At 43.1% G+C, this 14407-nt stretch overlaps 1 protein-coding gene across 10 annotated transcripts in view; it reads right to left on the reverse strand.

Annotated features, from left to right (window-relative positions):
* LOC130167319 (chloride channel protein 2-like) overlaps nt 1-14407 on the reverse strand; it is a 168550-nt gene that overhangs the window by 29214 nt on the left and 124929 nt on the right. For all 10 annotated transcript variants that reach the window (XM_056373338.1, XM_056373335.1, XM_056373334.1 and 7 more), the window contains 5 exons: nt 12966-13035; nt 11749-11859; nt 7597-7810; nt 2497-2630; nt 859-1049 (listed from right to left, as the gene is read on the reverse strand). In XM_056373338.1, the coding sequence (XP_056229313.1) occupies nt 859-1049; nt 2497-2630; nt 7597-7810; nt 11749-11859; nt 12966-13035 (720 nt within the window). The remainder of the gene's footprint in view (nt 1-858; nt 1050-2496; nt 2631-7596; nt 7811-11748; nt 11860-12965; nt 13036-14407) is intronic.

Below are 14407 nucleotides of genomic sequence, written 5' to 3' on the forward strand. Positions count from 1 at the left end.
GCAGATCTGGTGATGTGTGTTACTCTTGATTTCTTTCATTCGTTTCATGCAGCCAACTATTCTGTCGTTTTTACTTATTTAACACGTCGGTCTTAATTTCAAATGTTAAAACTTTAAAGACCCCGACGTTCCTTTTTACCATGAGCAATGGGAGTCTACATGAACACACTATTATACACCACAGTGAGAGAAGCTTCTTTATTTGAGGTTTTCTCTCTGTTCCTCCTCACTGATATGAAGTGGGCGGGGCTCAGTTGGAAAACAGTGATGTCATGCGCTGCTGTGCACCAATCAGGATTTAGCAACATACAGAAAATACCGCAGGATGTTTTTTTTCTCTGACTCTGAACTTTGAGTGTTGCTTACTCGGATGTAATTATTTCATGATATAGTGGAATATTATTATGAATCTTTCTATTCTGTCTCAATTACCAATCAATACATTTCCTCATTTGTTTTGTCATATTAATCTCCCTAGATTATGTTTCTCTGTTTGATATTTGAAGTATTAGTTATTTACTTATTTATTTTTTTGTATTTAATTGAATTCTTTTCTTTTCGGATGCCTATAATTTCATTTACTTCATTGGTCCTAAATTGTTTCTGTTTTATCTATTTTGATCTGATCAGATTCATTATTTTTGTTTGAAAACTGAGTCTCATAAAAGGCTTTAAATGGACCATGAAGTAATACCATCATCTTGGAATCATCTTTAACAGCTTTTATCCAACTTTTCTTTTCTAACATGCTCCAGTACAGTTTCTTTGTCATATATACGTATTTATATAAATATTTAGTTTCCAAATGTCGCTGTTTGTCCCTCTCCACCCCATCTCTCCGGCTGCAGTGACCCTGACCTGGAAGCGAACCTCCTGACTGGCCCGGTGGCTGTCGTTCTCGCTGCAGGGGTTCGACACGACCGACAGGCGCTTCTTCTCCGCGGCGGCTCGCTCCCTGATGTACTCCAGACGCCTGGGCCGACCGAGCTGCTGGGACAGCAGCGACTGGAGCTGGGCACGCTCGATGGAGCCCAGCAGGATCATGGACTCTTGGGGAGGAGACACAGACAGAAGGGGAGAAGTGAGAAAGAGTGGAGGAGGATGATGGGAGGATGTGGAAGGCAGTTTTATGGAGGAGAAGGAAGAAAAAGGAGCAAGAGCAGGAAATAGAGGAGGAGGATGAGGATGAGAAGAGGAAGAGTAAAGCCATTTAACTGTGGAAGAGTGAGCAGACTGCAGGAGATTCCTAACACATGTTGCAGCACTGCAGAGAGATCAGCTGAGTTACATAACAAGAGCCTCGAATGCAGTGAATGTGCATTAACCAGTGTGTGTGTGTGTGTGTGTGTGTGTGTGTGTGTGTGTGTGTGTGGCAGCTTGCTTGCTTTAAGTAATTGCCTTTGTGACAGTACTTGCTGATTATGTATTTGGTTAAATGCCGGAGCTAATTGTTCCCGCACGATTACATAATTGAGACAGTGTTGGAATAACAAATCTGCACTTCAGCGATGTGGCGAGCGCGGGGCCCCCGTCAGCTCGCTGCACCCAGGCAGGTTTGTCAATCAATCAATCTCCCTAATGAGCACGACGCCGAGGTCGCCAAGAATTTGTTTTTCGGTACACAGTGGAGAGGACGCTCGGTCCAATGTCGAACCAAGACATCAATATGACAATCAGACAACACACATCACAACAGCTGTCAAACATCTGATGAAAGTAGAACTGTCTTAAAATTATGAGCTTCATAAAAAAGTCTGTTCTCCCTGGATGGATGGATTTTGTTTAATCAAGCAAAGTGATGAGGGTCAAGACTTTCTGCTTTTAATCTGAATACTTCGATTTTGCTGATTAATTCTGATTCTACTGATGACCACACCTCTTTTGTTTTTTGCATTAGCTGCACAATTTATTGTAAATAAATGTCTTATTATTTTGCCTTCATCTTGTGTTTCCTTCACTTTTTTTCCCATCCAGACCAAACCAGGTCGTGACAGAGGGTTTAAGGTGAAATCTACCACAATAACCAGTTTAGCAGAAGGAAAAATAATGTGGAGGTCTGACTGTGAAATAACATGTTTTTTTTTATCTGTATCACACATGAAGCAAGAAAGCTGTTTATAGACTCTGTTTTTTGGAAACGAAGTGAAGCTGCAGATGTGTTCCTGAATAATTAAAAACGTCTTTATTTCAGGGGGTTAAAGCTGCATCACTGTACATTTTTCAGCCATGTTGGGGAAACAAAACAAGCTACACAACATTTGCATATTATCAACTTTATAAAAATAGTATAGTGTCCATGTTAGCAAGCAGTGTCAGCAAAGGAGCAACATTATCCTTCATCTAAAGTCCAATGTTCACTCCTTTACGCTCTGTTTTGGTCTCCACCATGGTATCTGGCTCTTTAGCTGTTAAATGCTCCATTACAAACGTGTAATGAGCTTCATACGAGTATTACAATAGATGCCCAGTGTGTCTGTGTGTGTGTTTGTGTCTCACCAGCTGACTCCACCAGGGCCAGGGTCTTCAGGTGACCCGTCAGCAGGACGTTATGTAGGTCTCGGTAGCAGCAGTTGAGAGTGATGTATCGCACGTCCCGCACCATAATGTCCTCAACACGGATATTATACTTCCTGAAATGAGGGAGAAAAAAAAAAAAGGGGGGGGGGGGGGGGGGGCAGGGTGAGGAGGAAGAAGATGAGACGATTTTGAAAACTGGTTGAGGAGATGACGGGATAGAAGTACGTAAGGTGAGAAGAAATAGAAAGATGGATCCATTAAAGTATCAAATAACATTTCCCTGAAGAGTCTGAACATGCACACTGCTGACTTTTACAATTTCACATCGACTGATGACTTGTCCCTGAACTATAACCTCAGCTTGCTCAGTGCACAGTGACACTGACAGCACATCCTTCCTGCAGCTGACCGCTCAGTCCAATAACACGCTACGCTGTCAACACGTCATCCGGATGTTTCGCGACAGCGACGGCATGACCATGTGCACAGTAGCGGGGGGGAGGGGAAGTGGCTGACAGACCTGCGAGCAGGTCTTGGCTCAGCAGAATCACACACCCTGGAACAGCAGCCATAAACACTCAGCTCCCTCTTCCTGCCGGAACCTGCCAAAACCTGCAAACATGACAGCAGTCGCTCGGCGGTTTTTCTGCTGCCAAGCCACGCCGCCGTGCCAGAACACGGGCTCCAGCCAAACCCCTCCGCTCTTTGTTGCGGTGACAACTCAATAGATTGACCTCCCTTGAAACACAAAGTTAATTTGATGACCATCCCTCACTGCTCCGCTGCTGCTCAGCACAGCACTAAGTTGGTCGAGGATCCCTATTACAAATTCCTGGTGCTGCCTTCAGGCACCAGCAGAATCCTGGGCCAGAACAAAACCCTCCAGAAAGGCACTCTACAGATTGTCACGTAGTGATGTAAGAAACTAACAGTGTCATCAAAGAGTCAGCTCATCCATAGTGGCACGGTCGTACCGGACCGCTGTGGTGAAGAGGGAGCTGAGCTGGAAAGGCAAAGCTCTCGATTCACCGGTCGATCTTCGTAACCAACCCTCGCCTGCGGTCATGAGCTCTGGGTAGTGACCAGAGATCACAGATTCATGAGGCTGGGGTGAGTTTCCTCCACAGGGTGGCTGCGCTCGGCCTTAGAGATCAGGTGAGGAGCTCGGAGTAGAGTCGCTGCTCCTTCACGTCGAAAAGGAGCCAGCCTAGGTGGTTCGGGCATCTGACCCCCCCCCCCATCCACCCTTTGGAGGTTTTTCCAGGCTTTTTCAACTGGGAGGAGACCCCGGGGCAGACCCAGAACTCGCTGGAGGGATTACATATCCCATCTGTCCTGGGAACGCCCTGGGATCCTCCAGGAGGAGCTGGAAAACGTCGCTGGAGAGAGGGAACTGGTCTGGAACCTCCTGCTTGCTCTGCTGCCACCGTGACCCGACCCCGGGTTGGCAGAAGAAAGATGGATGGATGGATGAAAGATGGGTTTGCTAGATGCCTTTCTACAACCTTGACCTCTGCACCCTTAAGGTCGGGTTATGCTTGAAACAACTGGCTCATACGCCGACCACACCTGACGGTAAAAATAATGTAATGTTTCTCCGTTTAAGGCATCATTTCCTCCATGACAGATCTACCGCACACTTACTGTTATCAATCCCATGTAATTAAATAGATACAGTAGATCTAATACATCAGTCTGTGATAGAAAATACAAACAAATATATAAGTAAAAATATCACCCTTGAAAGAATCTTCTTTTTGCTGATGAATTGGAAGCCTCTTTTAATTTGCCAGCGGATCTGAGAGAATAATGTAATGCACGCCTCTGAACTGACCACAACCGCTGCCAAGACTAATTTCCCTCGGGATATGAAAGGCAGTTGATGAAATCTGATTGGTTTCCTCTTAATTGAACCTCCTCCCCCGCAAAGGCTGGGGCGATACATCTGAACATTTTGAGCTATCTTGCTTTCATCCTCGGTTTATAGATTTGAGCCAAGATAAACAGAGTTATAGGGTTATAAATCCACGCTTATAGATCATCCATATTGCCCACAGCGGAGTGGAGAGGCTTGGGGTGTTGATATGTGTGTGTGTGTGTGTGTGTGTGTGTGTGTGTGTGTGTGTGAAATGGGGGGTGAGGATTTAGGGGGAAGGTGTGGAAGCCAATAAAAGGATGCTTGTAATGATCCAGAGAAAATGTGATCATCTCCTGCGGCTTCGCTCGCTGTCAGACGAGCAGAGACAACAGTGGACGGCGGACGGTTCAACACGCTGTAATTGGCCGTTATGAAATGCTAAGAAACGCACAGTGACAGATACAGAAACAAATGACTGTGCACGCACACACACACACACACACACACACACACACACACAAACAGAGAGTGATGTTATGTAATTGTTCCCACACTTTTTCCAACGCTGAAGGGGAGAAGACAAGAGACTGGGCAGAATAAAAAAAAAGGAAAAGAGGAGGTGGAAAAGGTTTCATATGTGCAACCGGGTATGATGAGAGAAGGAGTGGGTACCAGCATATCTTTAGTGGAAATGTGTGTGTGTGTGTGTGTGTGTGTGTGTGTGTGTGTATGTGTGTTCGTATCTACAAAAGCTGCACAGAAATAAAAGATAAGAAATCCAATTCTCTCCTTGTCCGTGTGGGTGTGCGAGCAAATGTACATGACATCATATGTGTGTATTGCATGGCAGGCGTTACATGAGTGTTCCTGTGATTATGTGTGTGTGTGTGTGTGTGTGTGTGTGTGTGTGTGTGTGTGGGTGGGTGGACGGTTGCGTGGGTGTGAGATGGATAATTTCCAGTTTGAGTGAAAAACACATACAGCTTGGAGGGGGCCACGCTACCTACAGTGTCTCATTTCCCTCCCTCAGCCTCCACCTCCGCTCTCGTATGCTGCAGTAATATAACACACACACACACACACACACACTTATAGACACACACGTGCGCGCGCACACACACACACACATAAAGGCTCAGTGATGGAGAGTGGTAAATGAGAGATGGAGGGAAGTAGGAGTTTTCTACAGAGTGACTCAAGTTCAGTGTGTGTGTGTGTGTGTGTGTGTGTGTGTGTGTGTGTGTGTGTGTGTGTGTGTGTGTGTTATTAAATATAGATGATTCAAGGAGATTTTGTGTGGGTGTTTGTATGTGTGGGCTGTTTACACACACAGATACACACACAGATACAGAGGGGATTCCTGACCGTTTCTCAATCATCTTTATGCTTCAGCAACTTTTAACAGTTTGACACGTGTCATTACGTCGAAATAATTTGATATTTTTTATTGATCGACGATCATGTCATAAAATATCAATGACTGGATTGTGTGTTAATGATTGATCATCTTGTGTTGTAATGACTGCAGACACACACACACACACACACACCCCCACACACACAGACAGAATATATCTATGTATCTAATTCAATTCACTTAAATGTGTTGAAACTTGGATTATTAATATTTGATAAAGTTTAACAAACTTGCAGAGACAGAATTACACTGAAATTAAAGGATAAATCTTGTTTATTACAACTTTGATTATGTTTTTGTCGTTTGGCAACATTCATTCTATCAGTTATGACACTGATACTGAATTTATGAACAAACCAACAGTTCAGACAGATGATCTAAACTACTTTCTTTGGAGGTAAACCAAAAGAAATTGCACCTAAACTGCCCTTGATAACCTGCACAACCATGTGCTACTGTACGTACTGTGTGGTGGGTCAGAGTGCAAAATACCCCGTGGCAATCAGAGGGTTCGCTGCCATGCACCTCCAAAACAAGGGTATGCTAACACCAGGCACACATTTCAAATAGCAACAACACTGCAAGACAATTTTAAGAGGATACTCCATTTACTCTCCTTTTGAGGTAATAAAACGATCAAAATTGATGCAGCAGAACCAGAGACTACAATACCCACAATGCAACTTGGCTTGGACTCAAGTTCTTTCCTTTCCACATACACACGCACAGGATGGGAGAGAGGCTGGGATGATAAGGAGTGACAGAGCTACAGAGATGGAGCGAGAGAGCAATAGATGACGGAGAGGTGGATGCTGCGGCTCGACGGAGAAAGTGAAAGACAGAGACGAAACTCTTTGGGGGGAGGGGGGGGCCACCACAGAAAAATGATGAACAGATGGAGGATGAAACGAAAAATTTCCCTCATTACTCCCAATTTGTGAATGATGCACCCAGACTATCATCTCCACCGAACGATTTGCCAACATCCATAACAATAATTGCTTCCAAACAATTAAATGAATAGCGCTTCTGTGCGGCTTCAGACAGCTCGGAGGACACGAAGCAGCTGCTAATCCCATTCAGTATTTTGTGGTTGGTATAAATTATTAATGTGGGGTGGCATTTAAAAGCCATGTAAAGCAGAACCACCGAGCCAGGCACCTCCACCCACGTTTGTCTTTTTGCAAAGCGAATTCAACCCGCCACATGCTCCCTGAAAGTAAGAAAATGTGCTGTGTGTGGTTCAAACACCTAAATTAAAAGCAATATTTGAGACCATTAAGACTCAGTGTGCACTCAGCTTTAACTATTAAAAAGTTACATTAAGAACTAGGAACACAGACACTGTTTCTAAACCATTATTTAACTAATTAACCTTCCACAGTTAAAGAAATAAACCACTGCAGAGCAAAGAGAAACTTTCAGTAACACTCAAACAAAACTGACTGGCCTGCAACCTCCACAAATACACTTGTAGTACATAGTGTACGCCATATGGACGAGTAACTGGATATTCATACGTTCCTTTTGCATATATTTTAGCCACACAACTGCACAACTGCAATGAAAATGGCATGAAGAGGATGAAGAACAGCCTGACTTTTCATCTAGAGTCAACAACAGGTCGAAATGTTTTGTTTCCAACACATCAGTTCATCAAACCTCTAAAAGTAATCGCTGAATTCTCATCCAGTGATCCAATCAGGAGGCTTTCTTGCTAGATCTGGTGACTTGTCAGATGCCTGCACCAACAAAAATATCTTGTGATTTTTTTTTAGTAATTAATTAATTTTGCAGTACGTACTCGTGGTGTCCCCAGCCCAGCTCTGGGAGGTAGGGCAGCTTCTTGATCCTGATGATGGAGTCGTAGAGGGAGGGCTGCAGGGACTGGGCCACGGCGTTGGCCAGGATCACCGCTATCATCACCGGCAGGATGTGGGAGATCTGGCCAGTCAGCTCGAACACGATGACTGCGGTGGAAACCGTGTGGGTGACCGCTCCCGACAAGGCCGCCGCACCTTTGGGTGGAGGGGGAGAGGACAGTTGGGTGAGAGGAAGAACAGAGAGAGAACGCATAAAAGCAATCGTTTAGCTCAGGTGTGGTGCTATCTAAAGGGGTCCTTGAAAGATGGCGGGGGGGGGGGGGGGGGGGGGGTTCAAGGGCATCATCCATCTAAATGACAGACAGTTCAATATTTCAAGTGCAATAAATAATATTTTTACTTCTCCATAACACACAAGAGAGAGGACTGTTGATCAATAAAAACATATCTTAACGACTTGCTGAGATTTTTCACTTTTACAATGTATTGTTATGGATAAAACTGAGATTAGCTCCGACTCAACCTCCTAAAATCAGTAATAAAGTAAACAGCGTATACAGCGCAATAATAGTGTGATAATAACATATTCCTTACGATGGTGTATATGTGACTGTGACACTGGAGTAATTACTGACTAATACCAGGCTGATAAATATCATATGTAACTTTTACTGGAGCGTTTTCATCATTTTTATCTTATTATCATTTATACTCCTACCGACAGAAAAAAGAGCAGGAAATCAATGCGTAACAATCTGTCCAATACTGGAACATTCATGGGTCAGATCATACAATATATTGTACATCCAGCATTATTGATCCAATCCATAAAACCCCACTTCAAGCTGTCAACGTTATCATCCCTTTATAAGTTTCCTTGACCAGACCAATCACCCTTGCTCCTTTATATACTCCCAACCCAGCAAACCTAATTCACATTCTCCTCCTCTCATACGGCAAAAAAATCAACTTATTCAGCTAATTCAATACAAAAGGGAACCTCAATATTTCCAAATCTTTTTTTCTGCTCAATAAAGTGTTGTAAAAAAAAAAAAAAGAAAGAAAAAAACAGCAATATAAAAGCTGCATTAAAGCAGACGGAGCAGCATGAGGCGACGTGAGCCTTCGCTGCTCAGCAGAGAAAATGGATGAGTCCAATCCAAAGAATGAGATGAACACTAGGGGAAAAAAAAAAAGAATAGAAAGAATAAAAGCATTAAACTAAAGTGAAAAGAGAGAGGGGCAGGGAGAAACAGATGGTGGGTGAGAGAGTCTACAAAGGCAGGTTTCACTGTTCTGTCTCCTAAGTTAATTAAGCCTGTGTGTGTCTGCCTTGCCTCCTCAGATAAATGCTGCTGCTCCCTCTGCCCAGCCTAACATTTAGTCCTTAAAGCGAGCTCCGCTGTGAGTTGAAAGAGGCTCATCAGAGTGTCAGGCCTGTAAAGGACTGAGTCATCAGCCACAGCACAACAACATCAGCAGCCCAGAAAAACAGCCGTCGCCAACTCGCAACAGCGGCATAATCAGTGCGGCTGTCAACAAGTGGCACAGTGGAGGGGAATCACAACACTGCATCTCATTAGACGCACAACTTCAGGTAGGATGGAAATGATGTGGTTACAGAGGGGGGAGGGGGGAGGGGGGCAGCTGGTGACCGCAAGACAAGATTAATCAAGGGTTTTTCTGCCGAAAACATCACACTGTAGAGTCTGTACTATTTCATAATCAGGTGGAATAGGAACAATAACAGAAGTCATTTCTAAGTGTTTTAGATAATACCAGAACTTTATCTGATCGCTGTTAAAGGTCCCCTATTTTACACTTTTCCAGTGTTTTATTTTAAGTTTTGATATCCATAAGAAGATATATTCTCCCAGGAGCTCTAGCAACAACAGGACGGTGATCCATTTTACCCTAAAATGTAAGAATTCACTGAAATGACAAAAGTAATTCGATGGGATCTGATGAGTATAATTAAATATCTTGTTATCTTTTTATCTGTCCTTTATATGTTTTGCCCATTAATGCTTGCTACATTTTTTGGGATAGGACAAAAGTTAGTGTTATATTCGCATTTCATAGTTAAACTGTCAATAAAAACTTTTCCTGCAGTTGCTTCACTGTTAAATCCTTTTCAGCAGTTCAGGAGATATAATCGAAACCGTTTATGTGCCGCTTCATTCGCTCTGTTACATACCAAAATCAAACAGGGCTGAAACGTGGACTCTGACTGAAGTCACGAAGCAAGAGGATGCAACTGGGAGGCTTTTATGCCCCCACCGCATTCAATTCAATATCCTCCTAATCACCTACGAAGCCCTCCACAGCACGCACCCCCCCACCCCCCCACCCGACCTCTCTGATCTCCTCCTCCATCACACCCCTGCACGAAACCATTGCTCATCTGATTCAAACCTCCGGACGACCAAGCACCGAACCTGTGGTGTCGGAGCTTTGTCCATCGCTGCCCCCCCCCACCCTCTGGACCTCTCTCCCCATGGACATTAAACACTCTGCCGCCCTCCCCAGCTTTATGAGAGCACTCTAAACTCAGCTTTTTAAAGCTGCTTTTAACTTTTAACGCCCCGCTCTATCACCGATGCTTTTATATGAGAGCATGTTTTACTGTAGTTGTACACTCACCTACTTTACTCTTCCTTTTCCTGCTGCTGTGTTTTCCTGTGTTCCCTATTTTTGCTCATTGTTTATCTGGGTAAAGCATCTTTGAGTGCCTTTAGAAGTGCTTTGCTACCAAGCGCTAACTATGATTGGGAATAATCAATATCTATAACGAGAATGACAGATTTTTGAGATGTCTGGAGAGAACAGGAGCAAAACAATGGGCCCTTCCTATAATTTGTATTACAATTATCCAGTCAGCCAATCATATGGCAGCAGTGCAGTGCATAACATCCTGGAAATAGAGGTCAGGAGCTTCAGTTGATGTTTATGTTGAGGGAAAAATGTGATCTAAGTGACTGGATTTCTACCGAGGCTCGCAGATGGTTGGGTCACAATCTGGCACCAACATCATGAATTCATGGACCCAACCTGCCTTGTGTCAACAGTCCAGGCTGATGGTGTTGGGCCAATGGTGTGGGGAGTGTTTTCTTGGCACTTTGGGCCCCTTAACACCAATCAACCATGGTTTGAATGCCACAGTCTATGTGAGTGTTGTTGCTGACCATGTGCATCTCTTTATGGCCACAGTTTACCATCTTCTAATGACTACTTCCAGTATGATAATGCTCCATGTTGCAATGCAAAAGTTGTTTCATGAACACGACGGTGAGTTCAGTGAACTTCCAGATCTCAACAACTGCGGGATGTGGTACGGCAGAATATTCACAGCATGAATGTGCATCGTGAAGAACTGAGGCTGTACTGAAAGCAAAGGGAGGCCCTACCCAGTATTAGTATGGTGTTCCTAATACATATAAACTGTATGTAATATCTGATTACATCCTCTCCATCCTGATCTTCCTCTATGAAGCAACAGCCAAAAAACAGCTACTTTCTACTTCAGATGTTTTAAGTTACACAACAAGTTGCATTTTTTACTTCTAAACTTTCTAGTACGATATAAGCACCTGAGTACTACTACCAAGTTTTGAGTTTTGTCTGCTGGTGTCTGAACTGTTTTTGCAGGGGAATGTTTTGTTGAGTCTAACCTGGCGATCTTGTAAATGTAATTGGATTCTGTCTCAAGTGTTTGAGTCTGATCATATTTTATGTCTCCTTTAATCTGGGTCCATTTAGAGTCTCAATTTGGAGCTGTAAATTGAGCTGTAGGAAATATTCACATTTATTCATTTTCTATGAGTGGTGGAAAGAAGGGTAAAAGTGGAAAGGCTGATTCTGCACAAAAACCTAATAAGAAGAAGAAAAAAAAAGAAATGAAAGAAATGTATAGTTTCCATCTTAAACAGACTGAATCACTTAGCGGAGCTGCTTAAGAAGGAGAAATAATTTTGTAGTTACCACAAAAGTGGCAAGTGCCAAAACCCTAAATTTTAATGATCTGAATCTGACAATAAAAACAACTTTCAAGAAATAAATAGAAGAAAAAAAGGGGGAAAAAAAGAGGAAGGTATTAGAGCAGAGAATCTGCACTGATTGTCTCTTTAACTTACCCACGACAGCGTAGCCTCCTGGCACTATTGGGTAGATGGTGCCATCTGTGTGAATGCCATCTGGGAACCAGGCTGCCATGCTTTCTCCAACCAGACGACCAAAAGCTGCCCCTAGAAGGCACACACACACACACACACATACACACACGCACACACACACACAAAGAAACAGAGACTCAGAATCAATACTGGGCCTCATAACCGACCAAATAAGTAATGAATGAATGTAAGTTTTCTCTGCTGCCGAACATAGTTTCTTACAAATGGTGGTGATTGTCGGCTAGCTGGTTAGCATGCTAACTTCAGTGGAAGAAAAGACATGATAGAGACACGAGTTAACGGTGGCGTAAGCTTTCCACCACTGGAGAATGAAGTCTGATCCTAAACTCGCAACGTTTCTTCTAGACTGTAGGTAAACAGCTGTTAATGCTAATGTCGGCTACGTAGCAATTGCAAAAACTTACAATTAGCTCCTTTAAGGTATTACAGCCTTAACATGACAATTACATTTCTGTCCCTCTCACAGAAGCCATTTTGTCCAATGTTTGAGCATTAAGCTTTGCTACGTTATAGATCTACTCTCCTCAGCTAGCTTGATGTTTGAAGGAAAGCAATTCAGTGCAGTAATGCGTTAAAGCTTTTTGGCACACTTGGTTCAACATTTTGAAAAATGTACCTGTACTTATTCACTTTTTTGCTGAGAGTTAGAGGTGAAGATTGATACTACTCTCATTGTTGTTATGCTAACAAAAGCCAGTGCCCAGTTAGCTTAGCTTTACAGGAAACAGCTAACCTGGTTCTGCCGAGAGGTAAAAGGTCATTTTTACATTTCAGTTTTTGTGAGGACAAAACAAATGAGATAAAATGTGGTAGTTAGTGAGCTTTAGAGGAAGATTTTATGACTTTTGGCTAGCTGTTTCCCCTTGTGTCCAGCCTTTTGTGCTAAGCTACGCTAAGATTTCCTGGCTGTAGCTTCATTTTTACTGTACAGAAATAAGAGCAGTGTTGATTCTCATTTAATTCTAAAAGTTTCCTTTCATGTTAAGAGGATATGGTAAAAGTAAGTTTTTAATTTAATTAACATAATGACTGATGTATTTTTAAACAAAACTTTTCCTACTTGTTGTAAATAACACATTTCTACCTAACACACACATCGACTCTCACTAACCTTACACACACACACACACACACACACAGAACCATTTGCTTCTTACCAATAACAAACACTGGCATGAAGGCTCCGCAGGGCACTGGGATGGTGGTGGCCAGGGCAGACATCCAGAACTAAGAAATAAAAAGAGGAAGATAAAGAAAGAGAGGACATAAAAAGAAAGAACAGGGTGGCATTTCAATTAGCTTCAAAGTACCATCCTGTGTGCCCCCTAGATGATAGCCAAGTTGAATCTCTCCACCAGCAGTGAGGAGGCGGCCATGTGAGGCTTATTGCTGAGGTTAGATTGAGCTGTCACTTTCACTCTTCATTTGACAAAGACCCTGAAATGAACCCTGGGTAATGAGCGGTCTCTGCCGATTGGCCGACACTGCGCCAGGCGAGCAGAAGAGACTGCTAATTAGAAAAGACAAACAAAAAGGTAAATGTCACCACTGACAGTGTGTGAGCAGTATTGTCAGGTGTGTGTGTGTGTGTGTCTCTGCGTGCTTAACTTTACGTTCAACAGATATGATATAAGGCTGACATGTTTATGTTTGAAAAGACGTAGAAAAATCATTATCCATGCACATTTGTCTGGACTCATCAGATGTTAGAGATCTCTCATTAAAGTTCAACTTTAGCTCCACACAGTCAGCGTAATATTAATCAATTCTACAGTAAATTTGTGATCAATATTTATACCCTTGACACTGGCTTCACCAGTTTTTAATGAATAATCAGTATTGTTGATCTAAAGGCCGTAACACACCGCCATCGAATGCCGCCCTACTATTTTCTATGTACAACGCCCACACTGGCGGCGGCTAGGCGCACGCTGAAACACTTCACACGACTGTTCTATTTCCAGACAACAGGCTGGTTTGTACTTTGCAGTTCGACTTCCCTCTCCTCGTACGGTCTCTGCTTGCTGTCTCTCATGTGGGTGTACAACGTTGAGGTCAAGAAATATAAAAGAGCTATACATCCCACATTTGTGTTATTACAAAAAGACATTGGCACAAAAAAAAACAAAGAAATAGTCTGCTGATGTTGAGGTGAGAAATCAAGCTCGAGTAGTCGGGATCCGCACATGATTTCAAAACCAACCAAGAGCTGTAAATACAAAGGTAAAAGGACTGACAGGAAACTCTCTGATTGCAGTTTTAGTGATGTCATCCTGCATCATCAGCGCCACATGGGGAAATTAAATTCTGGTGTTATGTGTTGATTTATTTCCTCTGGTGTCACAAAGAGCTCATAAAGAAACAACAGAATATCAGCTATATTAGTCGAGACTGGAACTGGACCTTGTTCATCTCAAATAGTGACAAACAGGTGGAAACGGGTGGATTTTAACTGTGTTTTCCCCCCTAGAGCGGAAAGATAATGGGTGCAGACAGGCCATTCTCCAGTGCTGACACAGCAATGTGGAGGTCTGGCTATGCGAGACGTGTCTGACCCAAACCAAACAGGTGTGACAGCATTTTCAAATTGTGCTCACGT

The sequence above is a fragment of the Seriola aureovittata genome, chromosome 4, assembly GCF_021018895.1.
Source record: "Seriola aureovittata isolate HTS-2021-v1 ecotype China chromosome 4, ASM2101889v1, whole genome shotgun sequence".
NCBI lineage: Eukaryota > Metazoa > Chordata > Actinopteri > Carangiformes > Carangidae > Seriola > Seriola aureovittata.